The sequence below is a fragment of the Hyalella azteca genome, unplaced genomic scaffold (genome assembly GCF_000764305.2).
Source record: "Hyalella azteca isolate HAZT.00-mixed unplaced genomic scaffold, Hazt_2.0.2 contig16561, whole genome shotgun sequence".
In the NCBI taxonomy this organism is placed as follows: domain Eukaryota; kingdom Metazoa; phylum Arthropoda; class Malacostraca; order Amphipoda; family Hyalellidae; genus Hyalella; species Hyalella azteca.
This window is the reverse complement of record NW_025946378.1, coordinates 136121-160986: the sequence shown is the minus strand read 5'-3', so window position 1 is coordinate 160986 and position 24866 is coordinate 136121. Positions and strand designations below refer to the sequence as shown.

Below are 24866 nucleotides of genomic sequence, written 5' to 3'. Positions count from 1 at the left end.
AAATGCGACAATAAATGTGGCTGTATACAGCTGTTTTTATGTTGAAGGGTTCAACGGCTAAGGTAACAGTCTGTTTGTACAGCCTAGCGTCGACAAGGCGACTTTCCAATCACGTTCGGGAAGACCTTGACTTAGAACAAACACCAGCAATTAGACTTAAGTCCTAACGAAACAATTGCGGTTGCAACTGCCGTCTCCACTTTCTTCTTAATAAATATCGTTGTGTTTGAAAGTACAGCTTATTCCTATCTTGCTGGGCCAATTATTTTTAATTGATATCAATATTTCACAGCCGGACATTTGAGTAAGATCAGCATTTGCCAAAACGTGTTTAATGTTCATTTTAAAAATACATGACGAGTGAATATTTTCAGCAAATTATTTAATATTGTTTTGGAACATAAAAATTCATTTTAAATATCTGCTATCATCTTCTTGCATTGTATCAAAAAGAATAATCAACCTTGAAAATAATCTTTAGTTTATATAAAGAATCCAGAACCACGTTTTCTTTGTGCTAAAGCAGCTAAACTGTGATGAAGGTCTGATAATTCTTAACCCTAAAAGTGCACATTGACTGTTTTAATCTATTGCCCATTAACTTGGCAGCTTCAAAGTTTATCTTTCCGGAATTCTTGTGTGTGCCACAGATGCCGTACAAATTCATTCCCAACACACGCGTTTTGCATTTTGTAAGTTTTTAGCGCATTTTCTTATCTATGGAAAAAATGCACTATTGTGCTCGCCATGTCCGTCTGTCTCTCTGTCCGTCTGTCTGTCCGTGACCTCAAGTTTTCGTCGACGAGAAAATGCGCACTCTGTCACTCACTGCTGTGAGTACTGAGTTATATTTTTTTTGAGCCATACTTCCCGAGCACTCCTTACGCGTTACACAATTCCGAGAAAAAAGTCACTAAGAACGCAAGAATTACACAATTTTTGCTGGTCGCTTACATATGAGATTTAAGGAATTTTGTTATGTATGATTGAATCTGAAATTAATTCAAAGAGAAAGAGTCAAGCATGAATTATAAGTAAGACCAGTTTGCCAAAATTAAACGTAGTAAGTAAGTAAGACCAGTTTGCAATAATTAAACGATAATTTTAGGTAAATTATGGTGTGTTCTTCTACAATAACTGTGAGAATAAAATGTAGGAAATGAACAAAGCACGAGCAGTAAATGTTCATGGAGTGTTAAGGTTTTGAATCTTATTCTAATTTGTAAATAAACTAATGGGTTTACTTGTGAGGTGAACAGATGGGTTGACTGTTGTTCTCCGTCTGTGAAATGTACATGTCTATTTTATGTACTTGTGCAGTGAAAATTTTGCCTATAAATATTGCTGTTACGGTACTACTGACTCGACCAATAATCTATTGAAGGTCTCATAGTGCTAAGAACTGTGACACCGAAGATTTTATCAGAACTACGCCCGGAAATGGTGAGTTATGTTTTTAAATGCTAAATATTAGTTTATAGATTTTCACGTTCGACCAAAGTTTTGTCACAGGTAGTTTTTTAATGTTTCGAGTTTAACAATCAACAAGTTTTTAGATTTAGTCACTTGCGATTAGCAAGCGTAGTGAAATATCGACTAGTTTGTGAAAAAGGGGGGAATTCAGATTATATTTCTTTAATTGAGCTTTTTATTACTGAAGACCATTTTACGCAGCACCCTAGCTCCAATGAAAACTTTCTACCAAACGGAAGAACATGTTTGTCATGTCATTCATGAGCATCTGTTATTAGTGCACCTTTGTCATTTTCTAGACAATATATCGTTAATTATTCAGAGTGAAAATTATCTCAGAAGAAAGTTGTCAGGTGGTCTTTGTTCACTGAATTGACGATGGAGAAGATCCAGAGAGTACAATCCAAGTCATCCTGAACCCTTCGAAAGTTCAATCGGTTATTCTAATAAGTTGCCATTGTTAAAAGGAATTGTTTACTTAAAAGTTGAATTTAATGCAACAAAAGTTAGAAGAAATTTGAAGCTGTAATTGAAACATTCTATAAATTTGGTAGTTCAAACGTGAGCCAAACTATTGCATAAATAACTATTGTATTGTACGTGTAACCTATATAACTTCATTTGTCATACTACGTTTCCCGAAACTGGCGTGTTGAATACATTAAAACCTAATCACTAAATACCTGAATGGATTGAAACTCCAATATGAGGGAATATATTGGTATGACTGTAAGCACATTCTTCAGTTTATCTGTAGCCGTGTCGCAATGAAAAGACTATTTGCTCTTTCTTGAGTACTATTGAGCCAAAGTGGATAGGAAAGATTCTATGCACCGAGACGAGAGGTTGGTGTTGTTACTTAGATTTCATTTCAGCCTATATATGGCATCAAAACCTTCCCTTCGTTTTTAACGAGACAAACGCAGTCTCAGCGTTTTTCATAACTTCTGTTTTTTTATAAAGTGACTATATTATTGTTTGTTGCACAGGAAGACGGCTCTGATTTTAATTAGTGGTTGTCCCATAACGGTGATGAATATCCAGTTTGTATAGGAACTTTATAGAAAGGGAAACAATAAACTCCTGTATAACACAAAAGTATATCATTCTGTGATATCAAGCCTCAAAATTATATATTAGCAATTAATTAAGGAAGTTATTTAAATGAAAATGTCTTGTGAACAAAACGAATTATTTAATCATTAACCTAGGAAACATCATTATTGAAATTCAATAACAGATTTTCTACCGATTGACCTACTATTTTATAGCGCTCTAGTTCCAGACTGTTACTAAATTCTTGCAGAAGCAAAATGGTGAGGGCCGTCTGCCACGCTAAGTGTTTTTCAGCCGCAGAAAAGTCAGCGCCAGAGAACTGTCGAAGACAAATCCACGCGGATATGAGTAACAATGAAAGCAGTAACAGTTGCATTGCTCACTTTTACACCTATAACGAGCAGTAACAGTGGCATAGCTCACTCCTGCACCTATAACAAGCAGTAACAGTGGCATAGCTCACTCCTGCACCTATAACAAGCAGTAACAGTGGCATAGCTCACTCCTACACCTATAACAAGCAGTAACAGTGGCATAGCTCACTTTTACACATATAACAAGCAGTTAAAGTGGCATAACTCACTTCTACACCTATAACAAGCAGGCACATAAATGATATTGCTCGATAGTAGGAACTTTTGCGTAGTCAATTTTTACAGCTTCTGAAGCAGCTGCGGCTGGTCTAGATATGACAGGAAGAAGCTCATCTGCAACTGCGCTATACGTGTGGCAGACGACCGTCGCTCCGCTTTCCTAACTCGGCCTTCACAACGCCGTCTCGCTGTTCCTCCGCCACTGCTGCCACTAGCTTCGTGAAGCACCGCTGACGCCGACACCGTTGATGTCACCGAACACCACCGCTGCCACCGAACACCACCGCTGCCACCGAACACCACCGCTGCCACAGAACACCACCGCTGCCACCGAACACCACCGCTGTCACCGAACACCACCGCTGCCACAGAACACCACCGCTGCCACCGAACATCCACAGAACACCACCGCTGCCACAGAACACCACTGCTGCCACCGGACACCACCGCTGCCACAGAACACCACCGCTGCCACAGAACACCACCGCTACCACAGAACACCACCGCTGCCACAGAACACCACTGCTGCCACCGGACACCACCGCTACCACAGAACACCACCGCTGCCACAGAACACCACCGCTGCCACTGAACACCACCGCTGCCACAGAACACCACTGCTGCCACAGAACACCACCGCTGCCACAGAATACCACCGCTGCCACCGAACACCACCGCTACCACCGTCGTCACGCGAAGCACCGCTGCCGCCGATGATATCACCGAGCTCCGACGTTGTCACCGCATAGCTTTTGCGTCGTCTCATGGCAGCCCATGCAGGCTCTCGATCGGCGTAAGAACGAAGGTTTAATTCCCTGCGTATAAGTTTATGTGCTATGTTGGAAAGACGATGAAGCACTGCTTCTGGAAAATTACCTACTAATTTCTTGGGAAATATGTTTTAATTACCTAGAAGATAAATATTTGTGAACAATTTATTAGGCAATATATGCACCATAATGTTCCACTTCTTATGACATTAGAAGAATGGCAAACCTTGGCTTGAAAATTTATAAACTGAAAATAAAGAAGCAGCATAACAACCAAATGATCTTGTTTTTGGATAACAGCATAATCTTGTCTCTAGACATGCTTCAGCAACCAAGCGATGGCTGCGCTCTAAACGTGGTAGGTCTCGCGATATCCAGTTTCGCTACTCCGATGAGACGCTTTCGAACGAACCTAAACCTCGGTCGAATGATATGCACGTACTGTATCCGGAAAGCTCGAATTAATTACATCCTTACTGCCAGCGTTTATGCGTCGCTGTGGCGCCGGCCTTAGCCGTTCATCGTGGATCTCAGGTGCCGCTGCACTTCGGCGGTACAATATTCGTAGTCGGCCCGCATGTGCAATTTGCATGTACCGGCAGCCAGCCGTACAACAGTGCTAAGGTGGCTATAGCTTGTGCATTAATAGGGCGCAATGATGTAGTGAACGGCTGTATTCCAACATTGACGAATGCAGGTAATTTGGCGCCAACGTTAACGTTATTTTTTATTTCAGATTGGATCAGCATCGTGGCGGAACACTGTAAACTACAACGCCGTGATAGTGTGCAATCTTGGCATTGCCGCGCGACATCAATACGGCCGATATAGGTTCCAATTTTGATATCGCCGCGTTCGCCGTCGCCCTTTAGGAGCTTTTACATAGGGTTCCCCCTCATGGGGGACTTCTGAAGTGTGTCTGTGCTCGTCAGAAGTCCTATGGGATCTCCCGTTCCTAGGGGGATTGTTTCTGAGCGCCCCACCGCTGAGCTCGCGGTGTCTGACTGCGGGTCTCAGTTGTGGGGTTAAGTTATTATGTAGGTAGGATTCTTTGCATTAAGTTATTATGTAGGTAGGATTCCTTACATTTCCCTTCTCTGTCTCTCTCGTGCGGGCGGCCGACGTCCCGTGTAAGCGACCTCTTGTTCGAGTGTCTTCGTTTCTGTTGCTTTTCACCTGTCCCTCCTTGTCACTTCGTCTCTTTGAGATGCTAACGCTGCTTCCTTCGAGCCAGCTTCAGCGGGCTGGACAATTTAGACCTTCCACCCTTTGAGGGTAATGATTAATTTGAGATTTTGAATAATTGAGACCTTCCGCCTTGCTGGCGATGTTGCATTTTTACCTCCGGTGCGAAATAGCTTGATAGCTGAAGCGCTAGTAAACCATTATACTACTACTACTTACATAGTGTTCCAATTCATTTTGTAACGGGTGTTACTATCTCGATGACGACTCCGTGCCGAGGTACCATCAACGGATTATATTGATGTTTGGGTTATGACTTTCACTGCTTGAAACCACTTAAAATACTTATTAAGAGATAATGCATGGAATGTTTGGTTTATAATGATATCTGCCTCATCATCGCATAACGTCTCAGCCCTTTCCACTACGGTATTATCACGCGTTCGAGAAGTCATTATAGCGACGACCTCGTAGCTTTCTTCAGCTATTTACTATCTATCCTCAGAGTTGATGCTACGAAACCTCATCGTGGTAGAATGACCTCGTCGCGTTTTTTTCTTAGTTCGGCCTTAGATGCTCTGCATTGCGACGTTTCTGGCATAATATCATAGATGGTTTTGCTGTATGCCGCAACCTGGGTTACGTTTGATCCATTCTTCGTTAGGTCATCAATTTGCATAAAAAATTGAGTTTCGGCCTGACTACCTTGACTACTTTTTCCGCGAATTGCACAAGAGAAGTCAAGTTCTACGGCAAGAATTATTTATGTTTTTCATCGAATGACTCATCTTGAAAATTTCACTATTAGGTTGTGAATTGTAATGTATAGTTATACTTCACAATACTCGTTCATGTGAAGCCTTATTGACTATTGCTTGAATCATTGGAAAACATTCATCCATATATCCAAAGACGCCATACTTTCATTGCAAATCAGAGTAATGATCTTGTTTTGCTTCTCAATATTATAGATCGAGTCGATACAAGGTTTGTCACATGTCAGCCTACTTATATTGATAGCGGTATTATGAAGCAATATTTTTTACTAGGTTTGACGCAAGGTTCATAGCCTCTTGTCTGTATTGCGCAGGCAGCAGATTAGCAAGGTGAACTGAACATATGTCTTGATTTTAAACAATTTCTAGTTAATTTATTGTTTAATGAATAGCTTGTATAGCTCGCAGGCTAACCTTTTTCCTCGTTGAAAAGTTGCCTTTTAGCAATATTATCAATACTACAATAGGTAGCCTGCATATATACGGTACATATATAAATATGATTGTAGTTTTACTGAAAAGGACTTGCCAAAGAAAGTGATCTAATTAAACATATCTAACTTTTAATTACTGCTTCGGTGTCCTTAATCAATAACGATTTCGCTGTTTTCAATGTAAACTACGAGACCACACCGGACATCGCTTTTGCGAGTAATGCAGATAATTAGTATTTATTATTCACCGACTATGTTTTGAAAAACTACTTGTTTTTGAAAATGATTGATATAGAATAGTCTGATCAGATGAAAAAACGATTTTTCGCATTTTTTCAGCTTTACACTCGCTTTCTCTTGCAGCAAGTTTTTTGCTGCTGGGCATCCAGCACATCGTAACGATGATAAGAGCACCAACTTTTAGCATGTCTTCAGTGTCATACCGTATTTTGATTTTTCACAATTTTTATAACCACTACTTGGTTTAATCTGACATCAAGTAATTAGCTGCCTTCGCGTTACTTTTCAGTAGTACAACCTTGCAACTTTAATGATCTCGATCTCTAGTTTACGTGCACTAGCTGTATTGTACACATGCGTGATATGCAGTGCATATCGTGTATGAGATGCATGGCTTAATCATTGTTCTTCAGATGCATTGCATGCCGTGCAAGCGCAACGTGTTTGTATCTTATAGCAGTACTTCCTGTATATTGTACAGCAATTAATGGTGTACATTGTTCAGCATCTAGCTACTAGTGGATTTTACATCTGTTTGCTACTTCTGTATGTTGCACAATAATTACTACTACTAAACGATGGACCTAAGCATTTACAACAGTATAGTTCACAGCATTTACTATTGTAGGTTGCCCAACTGCTACTAATGTACGTTACTGCTGTATACTGAAGAGCAGTTATTACTGTCTTGTATAACTGAACAGTCACTGTAGCATATGGCACATCAGTTCTATACTTACTCAATATGGCACATCTATACGTACTCAATAAGGCGCTGCATTTACTCGTGTCGGCTTCCCGTTGGATTGAAACTCCAATGAATTTTTAGATTTAGTCACTTGCGATTAGCAGGCGTCGCACAAGTTTCCCAAATGAACAAACCAATCATTTTCAACAGCTTCTCAGTGCAGAAAAAGTTCTGGAGCTTCTACAGAAATCTGAACACACAAATTACTCTCAACGATAGCCACGTGGATATATGGTGAAGATTTTTCGGTATTCTCGCACTAAAATTACCTGATGAAATTTATGCGAGCACTCGTCCACTTGCCCAGTATTGTTACGTGTAAACTGGTCGAGTGTTACGTGTGTATGTCCTGCAGCATCAAGTGACGTAACATTGTCCGAACTTTCTACTACTCCGCTCTCGCTTTCTCTGATGCTACCACCAGCCTCTCTGCACTGCATCTTCTTTTGACTGTTTGACTCGCTCTCTAATTGTTCACTTCATTGTATAACGATGTTTAAATATTGTTTACGTATATGTTAAAGTCCCTAATCAAACTATATAATTTAAACAATTTTAATCAAAGAATTTACATTTAATTTGACAGACATTTTGTGCGAAAATTTCCTCTTATTTAAAAGAGAATAATATGTTATTATTAGTATTCTTCGCAATAGCAAATCAGTTCCATGCAAGACGCTTATGGTACCAGAAATAAATGCGTTTTGGCTTGAATCCAGGCGGATTCTCAGCGATTTTTTGAGCTTATTCTGTTAATTTGTTACCATATGAATTCATATGTTTGGAAACAACTTATAATTTGGTTTGGCTGACGAATAATTTACTTAACTACTGATAGGTTTCACTTGCGAACTACATGAGTTATTTTTATATGTATTTCTTGCTTACCTTAGGTACTTTATTATATACATTTTTAGATACCTTCCTATTTACAGCACAATTTTCCCTTACAACATTACTATCATAACTGTAGATGAGCTGTGATTTTCTGCGGCTTTAAGTTATTTTCTAGTCTGGCTTCGGTATTTTTTTTTTCACTATGTACTCATTTATTCCTTCTCGTCTTTTCTCAATTATATTCAATCCACCACAACAACCTTTCTAAATCTAGGATTTTATAAAAGTGTATCTAGTTGATAGATCAAGTTTTACTAAAACATCTGTTTTATGCACATGGTATGTTTTCGCCTTGCTGATGCACCGGCTGTTGAAATGATGACGTCAGGAGAAAGCATTCCGGCATTTTATGCATTTATTAATTCCGAATTTTGACAAGCACTTTAATTATTCGAATGCTTGCCGCACGCTTATGTAATTTATGAGAGAAATTTCCGTCATACATATTGAATTTTGACACGCACATTAGTTTGTGCCGCACATATTAAATTGCCTCACTTTTATCGAGTTTTGAAACACATAATTTTTTTCACGTAACGATTTAGATTTCTCATTTCTTGACATAGTTACATATCGAAATTATACTGTAATGTTGCTTACTTCTAAAACTTTTTAACTAGCGAACAAACACATTAAATTTATTGCCCAACAAATGAACGATTCTTTGCTTAACTACAAACGAACTTTCATCACACACCGATCATTTCAGCGCTGTCGTGTACAAATTTTTAACCGATATCAAAACCGAATTGGAACCGATCATTGGACAAAATTGATAGTCTCTCGACAATGAGGCGCGCTCGTCTAAAAATGACGACGTCACGTACGTTTGATGATCTGTTGTTGTCCATTGGTTGCCTCTTAAAAATAAACCTCCCAGTTCATGACTCGGCAACTCTTGATGCTGTAATCCGATTAAATTCACTGTTGCAAAAAACTTGATACTTTTTTAAAAAGTTGCAGCAATTTACTTGGTATGCTTTGATGTTAGCAAAAAAATATAAAAAACTGAATAGGTACTTCGTACTTGTTATAAATTATAGCAGTTTACTTGGTGTGATTTGATGTTAATTAAAGTTTCCCTCATACCATACTTCGTATCTTCTGAAAAAAGTTACCGATTCGTCCCTGTCCCAAAAAGTCAAAACAAATTTTATTTTTTTCTGCGTATGGGGGCATTGTCGTTAAATATTTGATGAACAAATCTGTATACATTACCTAAATTTTCGCTATGAAGTAATGCTGGAGTAAAAATTTCAATAAATGACTTCCCTTTTTAGGCTCGAACAATTTTTTCGCATTTTTTATGTTAGGATGCACTCGGATCGTTGTTTTTCCGGTGACATCCTGCGACTCGATGACTTGCATCTTTTATAGTCATGCAGTGAACCAGCTTCTGTTCGCAGTTGCGCCGCAACTGTCGTCAGGCGCTGACACATTTACTGAGGGTATCAAACAGTTCCAATTAGTTTTGATTATCAATTATCAATTAATTTGATTATCAATTATCAACTGCCATGTTAGTTTTGCAATGCAGGCAGCATTATGAGTAATTCTATTTCTACAAGCCTGGGAGTAACCAGTTCATAATTCATTTAGAAGGAGCTTTTTGAATAGATCCTCCGTTATTATTGATGTCACGATTTATACAAGAACAGAATTCTGAAATAAAAACGTTTCAAAATTTATTCGCGTGTTCGGTAGAGGCTTTCCTGCTTCCACTTATTGCACACTTTATAAATACGATAATTGTATTTATAGTCTTATATATATAATTGTATTAACAGTACGTATTAAAATTAGTCTTGAGGCTTTAATGTACACGCAGTTTAATGATGTAGAATTGTCCTTTTGATCGTCTAGTTCTTACTGGGGTTTTAAAAAATTCAATCAACAAATTAAGTGCAATCCTAATTTGCATTAATCCAATTAATGTCATATAAAACATTAACTTATGAATTGCTCGCTACTGGTTTTTTAAGGTATAGCTAAAAGGAGAGCCATTTAATTAATTACAGTGTACAATAATAATTTATGGTTGATTTTTACTCTGGCTTTCTGTATTCTAAGATACTTTTTATCTTCCCAACAGTTCCGGACATGGCAAAACTGAGACTTTTGCCCCTGCTTCTGGCTTTATTCAATTTGCAAGCATCGATTTTTTTGCTACCGAACGCCACAGCCTTGCCGAGTGAACTGAGATCAAAGGCCAGCTTTCTGAGCGAGTTCATTGCACAGAGAAAAGAAATCTTCCCGTTGTCTAGTGATCTTGACGAGCGGGAACCAAGCTCAACCGCAAGAGAGCGTCAAGCTACCGAGTTCAGCGGGAGGGAACCTCATGTACGACCAACGCGTCAGCCTAATCTCGGGAACACAGTTGTGATTGCTGACTTTTTCCGCAGCTCTGATGGACAAACGCCTCTGGTAACCAATTTACCAATTACTTCTTCTCACATTCGAGATAGAAATTTGTTACCAATTACTTCACAAACTCGAGATGAGAACGAAGAAGAAACGAAACTTATACAAGCGACATCATCCAATTATGATTCGAACTATGTAAATTCATCACCAGCTCAGTTAATCTATTACAATATAAATCAGACGCTTGTTTCACCCAAAGATTCGTATGCAAAAAATGAAAATTCCGTAAGCGTCTCTAGTGAAAAAAATTATGTTGTCCCAACGCCGCGAAAAATCAACATCGACAGTCCAAATACCCAGCTATTGAAATTCGAACCTGAAAACAAAGTGCACTACGTATATTTCACCTCGAATAATCAAGCTGAAATTTTTAACTCATCGCTCGCACAATCAGCTAAAGTTGAAGATTCGTTTAAACGCGATCAATTATTTACCCGAACAAGTTTCCCAAATGAACAAACCAATCATGTTCAACAGCTTCTCAGTGCAGAAAAAGTTCTGGAGCTTCTACAGAAATCTGGACACACAAATTACTCTCAAACATCGACGATGAAACCAAATTCTAATTCTGGTCATCAGAATTATGGATTTTCTTCTGAATTTCAACTTGTCAAAGATTCTACTGATGAGCACACAAAACCAAACCGAGAACCACGACCTCGACCCTCGGGTTTCTTCGGGATTCTGATGGAAAGTTTGAGGAATTTGCCAGTTGTTGGTAACGTTTTGCGTGCACAAGTCGACCCAATTTACCGCCCTATCTTGAACAGCCTTCTGCCTGCGGGAGCTCAGAGCAGTGAGTCGTCAAGTTTTATTACAATTTATTGCTAAGTTTCCATTCATTCAGTATTCGAATGATGATCGTAATTATATATGATAATAAAATTGATTATGTGATATGATGAAATTCTATCAATATAAAAACTATGACTACATAATTGTTATATGTGTGACTTTTTTATTGATTGCATGAGGTCTAATAGCTCATCAAAAGATTGTTTGGCTCTCAATGTGATTTTAAAATCATTGAAAGTTATACTCGTAGTTGTTAATCGTACGATAATTTGAAATTAACCAATTACTTTTCAGGGCAATCAAACGATGAATTTCACGAAGAACGGCACTGCTTCGGCAAGATAGGTTGTTTTGAGACTACAATTGATTTCTACGACCCCATCATCAGACCAATAAACCTTCCCCCTGACACACGTGATGCCATCAACACGCATTACACTCTCTACACTCGCACACAAACAAATGGAGTGCCACTTACACGTCGAACATTGGCACGTATCACGGATACATCTTATAACCCCACAAATCCTACTAAGTTCATCGTTCACGGCTTCCTTGACGACCAAAATTCGACGTGGATCAAGGTGAGAATGTTAGCTCCAAGCAGTTAAAAACTATAATCAAACAACGTTATCAAAAATATTTCAAAATTTTTTGGGATTTATTTGAATTAAATCGAATATCTTTAATAATATTAATCGATTGAGGATCGGTACATACTAGGGTCGAGAATCGTAGCTTCCCAAGCTTCAATATAAATGAATGACTTAAAGATGTACTAAACGTTTAATCACAAGTAATTACTTAAATAACTGAAATACGACATGCAAAAACTTCATTCACTAACAAGTGTTGATCAAGTTAATTAACAATCTGTTAACTTAGGGAAATCATTGCTGTTCTGACATCATTTATCGGCCGAGTTAGGTTGCATTTAACATGCAAAGTGATTATTATGTTTAAATTTGCAATTAGCGTAGGTTTTCTAGAGAATTGAAAACGTGAAAAGAATGCGACGACCGAATTGACCCCAATGGCTGGTAACCAACAGGAGATGGTACGCGGGCTGCTATACCACGGAGACTACAACGTGTTCACGGTAGATTGGTCTGGTGGATCCAGGGTGATCTACCACCAAGCCGTTACCAACATCCGCGTTGTAGCACTGGAAGTCGCCGCCCTCATCAACTCACTCAAGTTCAAGTTGGGACAAGATCCTGCCAAAGTTCACGTCATCGGACACTCCTTAGGGTCACATATGGCTGGTCAGTCTTTAAATTTTTCATTACTTGTTTTTACGGGCCTACTTTCACCATCATAATTAGTTACATCAAGTGTGTTAGGGATTTTTTTAATGCTTGATGTCGCGGAGCTAGTCATCGAAAAATTAACCAATGTAATAACAGTTGTCTAATTTCACGGTTTGACACATAACATTTGTATATTTTCAGCTTGCCCTCAAATTTACTTCCTTTAATTTGCTCTTCATCAAACACTGCCTCGGTTCGCGCATAACAAATGCCTAATAGATGGATAAATTTTATTCATAGCTTCTCCCCTGTTATTATATAAAAATATTGCTCCATATTGCATAATAGGAACTGTTTAATATTAGGATTAGTTGTAGCATTTGTTACGTGAAGAAGTTTTCATGTTTTTAATCGTAAACTGCTTATCTTTTTGGCAGTCCCTTATGCCTTGTTTTTTTCTAAAATTGAACTAATTCTAAACCATTTTATATTTTTAAGCCATTCAATAATTTAAATTATATTCAGTTTATCTTTAAATTATGTTCATAATTTCATAATATTCTCAATTCAAGGTCACATCGGGGAGCGAGTAAAGGGCCTTGGTCGGATCACAGGACTCGACCCTGCAGAGCCTTTCTTCCAGCACATGCCAGCCTCTGTACGTCTGGACCCCAGCGACGCCTCCTTTGTCGATGTCATCCACACAGACACCGACTCCATCATCACGCTCGCCTGGCAGTTTGCAGGTAGCTTATTAGTATTGGAAATTCACGATTACAAACCTCCCAGGCTCGTCTGTTCACATTGGAAGTGTGAACGACATCAATTAATCTTTTTAAATTTATATTCCATATTATTTAATTGATTTTCATTACCTAATTGATTTTTATTAATTATTTTTTAATTAAGTAATTCTTATTATTTAGTTTCTAATCAATTAATTTTTATTAATTAATCTTCCAAATTGTATGTTTGTTACGAAAATAGTTGGCTATGTACCCCATCATAGTTGCATTGAATCAGGTGAAAATTTACAGATGCCCATGCAATTTCTACGTACTATTCAGTAACGTTCTCCTTGAAAATTTGACCTCATCACCACTGCTTTGTCAAGCTCTTTCCAACATTATAGCATTGCACGCCAATTGAAATGGATGCTTTCATTGGTTTGAATCATTCTTGTGGCATTATTTCTAATATTAGGGAAAATTATGTGAAGTTAACGAATGAAGCCTTAATTTGCTGAGATAGTCAAGCACCCTTAATCGTACGAAAAGCTTGGGTCTCCTAATGCAATTAACTTGGGTTTAAGTGATAGGATCTGTACCAGACGCAGCTATCATTTGTTTGTATTAACGTTTCTGGTGATCTAGAGAAGCTGAAAGCTCGGTGCTCAGTTGGGCAAAAAGTATAGCTCATAAGCTACCATGAATATCATGTAAGGCGCAATCAGAACGAAGTGTTAAACGAAGATTGAACGACATCAGAGTTTATAAACACTAAAGCAAGGTAGGCATAACGTACCAATGCTTAAGAGGAGAGCTGTGATTTATGACAAACATGATTTCCTTACGCTTGGCTTACGCTGAAATTTACATCATAATTTATCAAGCGCCTATAAGCAGACTTTTTTGTCGATTTTCTCCGAAAATTAATCCTGTCAGTGACAATTATATAATTTATCATCGGCTTCCCTGATTTTGAAGGCAATTGATGCTAAGGGAATATTAAGGGATTTTAAGGCAATGATATTAAAAAATCTTAGACCTATAGCCTCTTGTGATGGAGTGCAGGGTACGGCCTAGAGCAGCCCATCGGCCACGTAGATTTTTACCCCAACGGAGGACGCGTTCAACCGGGCTGTTCTTCCTTGTCCAGAATAGCGCTCACCGCGCTTAGGGACGGAACCGGTATCATTGAAGGTATGTTTCGCTCATCATCACTTTTTGAAAATATCAGTTTTTGAAAATGCGTATCATCAGTTTTTGAAAATATCAGTTTTTGAAAATGCGTATCATCAGTTTTTGAAAATATCAGTTTTTGAAAATAAGGATCATCAGTTTTTGAAAATATCAGTTTTTGAAAATAAGGATCATCAGTTTTTGAAAATATCAGTTTTTGAAAATAAGTCTTCACGGGCAGCTTTAAAGGTGGGTTTCATGGCTATGATGTTCTGGCGTACACACAATTAATGTCAATGTTCTGTACCATTTGTGTATTAGTTTGTTCTTTTAAAACATCACAGGCCTTGACGCGGCGGAGAAGGAGGCCGTGGCCTGCAACCACATACGGGCGAGCAAACTTTTCACCGCCTCACTGCTTGGCTCCTGCTCCTTCATGGCCTTCCCTTGCGAGTCGTACGACGAATTTGAGAAAGTAAGTCCACGCAGGATAAGGAGCTAGTTCACAGTTACTCTCATTTGTTACTTTAAAAGTTCGTGGTCCTTTCACGGTGTTCGTAAAATCCTTTCAAAAGCTATTCAAACTTTTCTTCAACATTGGTTAAGCTTATTAAATCCTATATAAGACCTAAATCAGTCTAAATTTGGAATTCTTTGAAGTGGTTTTACGGGCAAAATGTTTGACTTTGACAGCACATTTGTAGCGCGAATTCTATTTTATTAATGAATAATTTTTGCAGGCCAAGTGCTTCTCTTGCAACACCGAATTAGGTTGCTCTCCATTAGGCATCCATGCTGACTCATGGCAGCCGAAAGGCCGGGAAAACGTCAAAATGTTCCTATCGACGTCAGCTGGACCTGACTTCTGTCGTGAGTGCCATGCTCTGAATTAGCGGTCGCATATTATAAATCTCTTGAGGATGTCGTACATGACGACTATTTATTATGATTTGTGACTACTTAGTTTATTCTACTTATATTTTATAGGAATCTATGATTACTTAATAAATAATTTCTACTTTCTGTCGATTTTTTATTGCTGTAAATGCTATCAACGAGGTTGAATTTTTTCAATGGTGCTTTACCACCAAACAATGACTAGAGCTTACTTGATTTCTACAGCACTACGTACGTACCTTGTTGAATGAGCTCATAATTCTTACTGAATTAATTTGTCTTCGAACGTTTTTCCTACGGGCAATAAGTTTTACAATAAGTTTTTTATTGTAAATTTTTCTATTGAGATACTTTGACTAAACAAAAAATAACAAATGTCATATTTACCGTATATTTCAACGAGCCTGGATGTGAGAATTTTTTTCTAGAAATGATTGAATTTTATTTCTTAGAATTTAAGAGTCTTCCGGTTGGTGATTTAAAATTTTAAATGCTTCTAAATTGACTTTTCATGTCTTTACCATTGATTAGAAAATAATTTGAGCGGTACACTTTGGAGTTATCTCGTATTTCGCTATATCTTTCTTTCATTGCAGTTACAAGTATTATGATAAAAATATTCTAAGTCTTATTATTAACATTAATGATTTTTAGACTTATTATTTGCATCTTTATTGAAGCTTTACTGCATTGTAATTTTTAATGATATCCGCTTAACAAAATCAAAGCAGTTGAAAGTTTTGTTAGTCAAACAGACGGTAAAAAATATTTCTAGCGCTTATATCCTCATGGTATTCCTACCTGAAGCTGGGTCAAACAGACGGTAAAAAATATTTTTGGCGCTTTTATCCTTATTGTATTCCTACCTGAAGCAGGGTCAAACAGGCGGTAAAAAATATTTCTGGCTCTTATCCTTATGGTATTCCTACCTGAAGCTGAGTCAAACAGACGGTAAAAAATATTTTTGGCGCTTTTATCCTTATTGTATTCCTACCTGAAGCTGGGTCAAACAGGCGGTAAAAAATATTTCTGGCTCTTATCCTTATGGTATTCCTACCTGAAGCTGGAGTTTGGTACCACAGAATACCACTACCGCCTGACGGTATCCTTGGCCGATGAGAGACGTCAGGGAGGCGCCTTGAGGGGCAGACTCAAAGTTACGTTCATCACCCCTGCTGGCGAGCTCCGGGACTTCCATCTCACAGAGAAGTGAATTAGAAACATAATTGCTCTAATAAAGAATTAATATCTAAATAGTGAATGGAAGTGAAGAAAATAGATGATATTATTGCTTTAATGAAGTATTAACATCTAAATAGTGAATGGAAGTGAAGAAAATAGATTGTATTTTGAAGCCATTTAAACTTATCAACATTTTAAATCATCCGTTTATATATACAAGTCATTCTGACGTAGCCGCTCCCGAATTATTTTGTTGCTTTACAGCTACAGATAGTCACACAATTCCTAGTATAACTGTATAGATAATTAGCTTATGAATAGTTTGCTATTTGTTATCAATTATAATCAGTTTCATCAGTTGAATTACCTTATTTCAGATCACCGTTGAATTTCCGACGCGGTAGCTCTCGTACGTTCCTGTTACGTCACGGAGAAGATCTGAGTTTATCAGTGAATAGTTTGCCATTTGTTATCAATTATTATCAGTTTCATCAGTTAAATTATTTTATTTCAGATCGCCGTTGAATTTCCGACGCGGTAGCTCTCGTACGTTCCTGTTGCGTCACGGAAAAGATCTGAGTTTATCAGTGAATAGTTTGCCATTTGTTATCAATTATTATCAGTTTCATCAGTTAAATTATCTTATTTCAGATCGCCGTTGAATTTCCGACGCGGTAGCTCTCGTACGTTCTTGTTACGTCACGGAGAAGATCTGAGTGGGTCTGTGGACGCGCTCGTGAGCTGGCACTTCGAGCCTGACGTCTTCAACCCACTGACGTTCTGCGTGCTTTTCTGCACTCCTGAACTCGAACTCTCCACCATCACCCTCACCCCTCTCGACACCCCATCCGTTGCCGACAACTCCGCGTTAGTATCTCAAGATTACTAAAGTTTCTCTATGCTTGTTTTCATTGAAGTTACGTTCAAAATTACAACTACAACTAAAGATTATAATAGTTTTTCTAAACTTTTTTTCATTTAATTTACGTTATTTATTTACTGCTATCGCGGGAATTTTTGTTTTTAATTATACATTACAAATTTATTCGCTAGTTATGATTTAGATTATATCATTATAATATTTATAACTATTATTATTATTAAGATTGCAATATTCTAGCGAAAATATCCCTGTATCAAAAAACTTTGAACTCTCTAAACGCGGGTGTATTTATTTATTTTTTCTCAGCTTTATTTATTTCAAACTTGGCAATAAACAAAAGCTATTAGTTTATTATTATTAATTTTTTTAATTACTGTAAAGAATATTTTAAGTCAGCTTCCTGCTTTATTTTACTTCGCTAATTAGGTCGAAGAAGGAACAAGATTCAACAGACATCGTGATGTGCCACAAGCAAGGCCAGCCCGTCATTAAATTGGACAGCGAGAAGACGATCAAGATTTCTGCGGAACCTTTCTGTCCGGAACTGCGGAGAAAGCATAATAAAATTGAGGCGGAAAACCTGAGGTCTGGGTCCTTGCTTTTCAGTGGTGATGTCCCCATCGTCGACTGATCATAGAACGGGTGGCTATTATTTTTATAATGATTAATCAATTAGTTCTGTGTGATGGATTCGTATTCATCATCGATATAAACTATTTATTATTAAAAATGTAGTTTCCATTCACTACATATCAATGTATGTGAACGTATGACTAATGATTTTATTGAACAGTTTAGAACCATCGTCGACTAAACACAATAAAGTATGAATACTTTTTCAATGCCTCCGCGATTTTTTTCCTCTTCATCGAAACGTTTCAAATTAGCATAAATTTCGTAATGTCGACTCGTCTCATTATATGTTTCGTCCATATGTTTTTATAATATACACAATTTCTCGAGTATTATTAAATGAATGTTTATTTCATATTTTAACGCTAAGTCTTATTATTTTAAACACAAGTTTGAGTTATCTTTCAGCCCGACGAGTCTCTGACTATATATAATCATGTTACAGCATTTGACTTCCAATTTCACCAAATTTTAGGAGTAATTCTGATCTCTTGAGAGGTTGATTCGTTTTACACTTAACTCAATGCAAATTAGATGAAAATTGAATAATTTATAAGTCTTCCAATGCTTAATGGTTTTATTTCATACGCTGACTGGGTGTATTTTTGACGTGACGAATAATTAACATAAGAAACGAAACCTGACAGTCACGTTTTCGACCGACCTCTACGTATGCTATCTGAACGATTTAAAATGTATTCTTGTATAGAATACATTTTGTACACAATCACCCAAGGGCATGTTGAAAATGTGCTTAAACCTTCATGTGTCTCCGATAATTGTTCTCTATAATGTTTTATATCCTGATTTTTACTAATTTATTTAGATCATTTTCGACTCCTGGAATTCTATTGATGTTGCGCAAGTCAACTATTATGAGGCTAGTCCACAGCGCTGTAAGTATAGTACATTGCCCATAATAAAAATATACTATCTATTGGTAAGATGAAAATTACGAAATTTAGGACTAGTGATTTTCTTGTACTGTGAATCGAGGAAAAAACTATTCCATTTTCATGCATTTACAAATAAGTGGAATTATATACTTGTATTTTATTCTCGAGGTCACAACTTCAGAATCTTTGAGAAAAAAAAATTTGAACTGATATATTTTATAGTGAAACGGTATTAAACATCATGTTCAGAAGCTAAAGATTTTGTATCAATAAATTCATATATCCGTCATATATGTCCTATATATGCAGCGCGTGATGAATTTCAGTTATAGCTTCAGTGTATATAATATATAGGCTCGACATTGTTAAGTTTTAATAATATTTCATTAGCACATTTTTCAGTTACTGTCCCTTCTCCTTATAATGAAACATTTATGAAGAAATGATTCCATAAGTTATTCGCATCTATGTGCGGTCATGTCAACCATTACTTCTATGCATTCCTGATGTATTAAATTACCAAAGCTTGTTCGTTTGATTTGAAATGCAGTTACATCGTCAACTTTATTCAAAGGAAACTATAAAGTTGTCGACGGCAACCATTCCAAATAATTATTGGCGTAAATTCTGTCGAAGAAGTTAACGTCATTTTGTTAAGGAAATAAAAAATAGAGTATAGCTGCACATTTTCTATGAAAATATTGGCTGAATTGTGTAACTATTGTGCCTTTCCTCAATGGTTATATTATATACTTATTATATACTTATTATATACTTAATATACTCGTACTTCGGCCAATGCAACGGTAGTCTTGTAGCTGAAATAACTTGCCACTTATAATTAAAATTATCAATGTTTTAAGAACGAAATACTCTTAATTCGTCCACGTCAAAGAAAAATAAATGTATAGCATTGGTGAATATATTTAGGTCATGCTAACATAAAACAGATCAGCACAATGCATCATATTTTGTTATTATTACCTACCATTTGGATGTTGTAACACTCAGAATGAGAAACATTTAAATAGTATTTTTATCTTGTTTTTAAGGGGATCGACCTAGCATTTTGAAACCTTCTACAGTTATTATCCGATTGTCATGAAACTTCACATACATACGTAAAATGTAAAAAGAAAAACATTTTGCTCCTATGTATTTTTCGAAAAAATTTATAGAAAACGTGAAATTCATAGAAAACGGCTAAAAAGGGGTACTTCAGAAAATCTATCTCCTCCCACAAATATCATCCTACAACATCGAGACACGTATCATTCGATTCGTAAAGTGTAGAGAGATGGCAGTGGTACCATTGGAAAGAGCAGAATTCCAGCTTTCAGATGAGCCCAAAAACCGAAAAACGCCAAAATTGAAAATTTTAGCTAGGTCGATCCCCTTAAAGGTATTAAATTCAAAATAATTTTCAGAATTAATTTTCTTTCCCATGCGAAACTTAGTTAAAACATTGCATATTAATAAGCCATACTCGATGACGTGCTCGTTCCGGGCAGACTACGTGAAGACGTCCGTGACGGACGTGTTACGTGCACGTTACGGACGTACGTGCACATTACGGACGTGTTACGTGCTCGTCACGGACGTTTTACGTGTTACGGCTTCGTTACATGCCCACGTTACAAACGTGTTATTTACACACGTTGCCGGTGGCTATCTCACGGTTATCTGTGTAATTAGATTTGTTTGTTCTTTGGTTCTACCGCCATTTGGTGGCCCAGTGGTTACATAGTTCAGAGTACCAAGATTGGCGCAGTGAGGTGCGGGTTCGATCCCAGTCTGTGCGCCAGTTTCTGGTCAGAATCGGCGAGGAGGCCGGGCGGTTAAGCAAAGCGGAATTGGAGCAACAAGTTGTGAGTTCGAAACTGCAACAAGCTGTGAATGTTCTATGTTAAGAATCGACGACAGGCCTACGGCCTAATAAACGCTGAAACCGCTATATTATATTATTATGTTAGCAGTTTGTAGGTTCCTTGGCTCGTCAGTTTTTTTGGTTTGATTCATCAGTTCTTTTTAGCTCATTTTCTCATTTATGAAAAAAATGCACTATTGTGCTCGCCATGTCCGTCTGTCCGTCCGTCTGTCTGTCCGTCCGTGACTTCATGTTTTCGTTGGTGAGAAAATGCGCTCAATGTCACGTAATGCAGTGAGTACTGAGTTATATTTTTTTCGTTAGTTGGTGACGCGGCAACGCTAATATCCACGATGGCTACTTTTTTTAAATTCGATGTTATGAGAGAATGCAGTTAAAGCTATATTGCGTCAAGTAGGCTCTTTGTGGAAAGGAAAGCAATTAAATAATGAAACTAGGGATTCACGAGTTTTATTAACTTAACAAAATCGTAAAATTCAATCCAGCGCTGTTTTGAAGAGCCGATCAAAATTTTTAAGCATTACAAATAAATTGTCTGTATACCTACTCATTAATAGATGATGAGTCTTAAACAAGCGCTGTCATGACAAAATCAAGCAATGATAAGTGAATTAACTTCTGAATAGAAAGGAAACAGCAGATTTCCCTCCTCCCTTTTGTTTCTGCAACACATTTTCAACAAACAAAATAATTAAGTAGATAGTTTTGCTCCTACTTTCTCATGTCATACATCAGTAATTGAAAGGGATAATCAACATCTTAGTTCCATTTGCATCAAATTGTGTGCCATTGCCCCTATTCACTGATTTATATTTAATATTAATTTTAGATGCCAATAAAATTTTCATATTGCGTAACTTTAGATTTGACGCAATACGTTATATTATGTGTTTAGATCTAATAAATTGGTACATTTGTTTGAAAAGATATTAATCTAACTTTTAAGTGATGAATTTGAGTCCAGATTTTTACTGCTGAAGCAAGTTATTTAAAGATTTGTTAAAGTAATATCGAATTGATCACTGGGAATGTTGACTCCAGACTTGACTTAAACAGATGTTGAATCAAAGTGAGCAAAATACAATGTACGAGAAAACTCTCTAGATTGGAATAAACTTAATATTTTAGGATGGATTATTTTATGTGAAATTTGAAATTTCGTCTCATTAGAATTACATTTAACTATTCGGAGTAGTTTTGAGTCTCGGCTGAACCAGGCCATGGTATGTCACTAATCCACCCAAGACCTAAGATGCACATACAAAAAGCGTTTCTTCTTACAGTGGATAATTCTTTACACGATCAAGTCTTCACGAGGAAATGCCATCAATTCTTCCTAAGATCGCAGATGTCCTTTCATACAATGGAGCTTATTGTTTTTATCTTATTCCTCGGAAGTGAGCGCTAAAATTTTATTATAAAGAAGCACTCAGAGCTCCGATCAAGGTTTTATGCAAGCAGTCTCATCATGTTGTTTATTCTTTACTCAATTTCATAGGTATCAGCATTATTAATATCACCTTCATTAATTCTTAATTCAAGCAGCACATTAAATGCATTGCGCTAGAATTCATTTTTCTGATAACGCCCATGAATTAACTCATTCCTGTCAATTTTCCAATTATATAATGTGAACGTTGAAGTCGAAATTTTTACACTGCCGATATATTTGAGCTTGAATTTTTCGTAACGACCGAAGGCAGTAACGGTTCATTTATAACCTTAGAAGCTTTTTACTATATTTTTTCAAAGTATCTTTCATAATTTTACTTTTGATTTATTTTTAATAAACGTTAGAAAAATTGCGGCCAAAAGTTTTTGTACTGCCCATTGCCCAAACTCCCATTTGGCGTCCAAAAATTTTAGTTAAAACACGTAACAGTAACGACACATCAAGACATTGAGATGGCGAATATCTAACATTCATTTGGGTAAAATGCACTAATAACATACAGATATGGCAAAAATAATATTCTAGTAGAAAATAAGGACATTTAGTAAGCACGGACATAGAAAAAATGCCTAATAGATAAATTTTCTCTCTTTTCTTAACACTACTTCGCATTTGACTCGAGTCAAAATTTCATTCATGTATTTAAATTTGCCAATTTGTTTATTACTCTAACGGTATTAACGGAGGGCTTGACTGGGTATATGTTAGTAGTACTGGGTATATATGTTAATAATAGTATAGTATAATGTAATTATTATATTGCAACGGAGATCCTATAGTTTATACTATACTATACTATACTATAGTATAGTATAGTATAGTATTTCGGATCCACTTTCTTATTTTCAACAATTTATACACGGAATGGTAACATCAAGAACAGAGCATGGGCGGCAGTCTTATATCATTCACTAAAAATTATGATTTATTATTTAATTTACAAATCAATCACCTGCCAACAATTTTAGTTGTCGCTAAAAAATCGTTTATTTGTTGAATTCTATCTGAATGAATTTTTCCAACTTGCATCCATCCCGCATAATTCGGTCACTGCAATGGCGGCAGGACAGGCCATTTAAATCAAAACAAATCAAGTTGATCGTTAAATATCGCACTGTAACCGTGTAGTTCAAATGTAATTCACCAAGAAAGCATTTACTATGTTTACATGTGTCAGTATGGAACTTGAAAACTACGAAGTATTACGAAAAATATTTGCCTTGCTCTGAATTTTAGAAACACGTTTAGTAAAACATCTTCACTGAATTAAAAAGGAATATGCATTCTTATGTACTTGCTTTCGTGGTGAGGGAAGGAATGTAACATTTATCTGAGTTTTAAAAGGAAGTAAAATTAATCAAGGGATTTACCTAAGCTAAGATAAATGAGATAAGATAAATGAAAAATGATAAATAAATATAGAGCTTGGCGTAAAGAAAGTTTCACAGACCTTAACAACAACCAAAAGCTAATGACTTACACTAAATGATGTCATCAAATTAACTCAACAGAGGGTAGAAATTTTTGTCAGCACAAAATTAAAATAGTAGACACCTGTCAGCCACTTAATGTAGCTCCGATGTGTAACTATAACAAAACATTTAATGATGATAAAAACTAACATAATGGCAATTACAGTCTGCGACTGGCAAATAATGGCAATTACACCTGCGACTCAATGTAAGTTTGGCAAGTACTTCTCAAAATTACACAAGATAATATTGGGAAGGGAACAAAGAAATTACTACGTCTTTCCAAATATGCTAGTTCAGTAATTACTCCTTGGTCTTATATTTTATGACTTTTAGTATATATTTTTTTACATTTATTTATGTCACGCATAAATCGCGGAATAGCCGATTCTATGGAATCGGCAGCCAGTTTGGCGAATCGGCAGAACCAGCATTTCGTTGCTGATTCAGAAAATCGTACAAGTTAGAGTTAGAACATAAATCGACAGTTAGTTAGAAACGGTTCGGTCAAGTTCGGTCAAGTTCCTTTATATATAAATGTTAAAAAAGAAAATTTGGCTGACTGACCTAACCCCAGATTCATAAAGTATAGAAATGCTGATTCTACAGATTCAGTAAACTGGCTGCCGATTCCATAGAATCGGCAATTCCGCGATGTCGGCACGACATGTATAAATAATTACAATATAATAACTGTTGAAAATATGTGAGATTGATGAATATTTCACTATATTATTGAAGACAACGATCTTATGATCATCCAAAATTCTTTAATGAGACTCTGTATGAAAGAATGTTTATCCGACAATTACTTGACTATGAAATAAAAGTGAACACCACTTACATATTACTTAACAAGATGTTTTATTCACAGCCCCTAATCGCCGCACAAGCCGCTGACAACTCCATTCGTTTATTAAATAGCTTGAGACTTTTCATTGAGGAATAATTAACCGCATTTGGTGATAAATTGGTAAAAAAGTTGATGTATAACATTATCATTCACTATGAGGTTACCGG

The 24866-nt window shown here is 36.7% G+C and overlaps 2 protein-coding genes across 3 annotated transcripts; both read left to right on the top strand.

The window, feature by feature from the left end:
• Positions 1-1272: 1272 nt before the first annotated feature.
• On the top strand, positions 1273-20000 carry LOC108676815 (pancreatic lipase-related protein 2-like). Of its 2 annotated transcripts, none has more exons than XM_018164952.2 (11): positions 1273-1443; positions 10265-11392; positions 11686-11975; positions 12443-12656; positions 13214-13387; positions 14435-14563; positions 14887-15017; positions 15283-15412; positions 16522-16648; positions 17273-17488; positions 17931-20000. In XM_018164952.2, the coding sequence occupies exons 2-11, from the start codon at positions 10273-10275 to the stop codon at positions 18133-18135; spliced, it is 2736 nt and encodes a 911-aa protein (XP_018020441.1). In that variant the 5' UTR covers positions 1273-1443; positions 10265-10272; the 3' UTR covers positions 18136-20000. The 2 variants fall into 2 exon arrangements, with proteins under 2 accessions (XP_018020441.1, XP_018020443.1); XM_018164954.1 differs by lacking the exon at positions 1273-1443 and adding an exon at positions 7430-7463 and having other exon boundaries at positions 11112-11392.
• LOC108676803 (extensin-like) lies at positions 3371-3871 on the top strand. Its single transcript, XM_018164941.1, has one exon. The coding sequence runs from the start codon at positions 3371-3373 to the stop codon at positions 3869-3871; it is 501 nt and encodes a 166-aa protein (XP_018020430.1).
• Positions 20001-24866: the final 4866 nt, after the last annotated feature.

Coding starts and splice junctions, on each gene's coding strand:
- LOC108676803 (XM_018164941.1), top strand. CDS start 3,371: ATGTCACCGAACACCACCGCTGCCACCGAACACCACCGCTGCCACCGA.
- LOC108676815 (XM_018164952.2), top strand. CDS start 10,273: ATGGCAAAACTGAGACTTTTGCCCCTGCTTCTGGCTTTATTCAATTTG. Junction 11,393..11,685: donor GCCTGCGGGAGCTCAGAGCA/GTGAGTCGTCAA, acceptor ATTACTTTTCAG/GGCAATCAAACGATGAATTT. Junction 13,388..14,434: donor GCTCGCCTGGCAGTTTGCAG/GTAGCTTATTAG, acceptor GATGGAGTGCAG/GGTACGGCCTAGAGCAGCCC.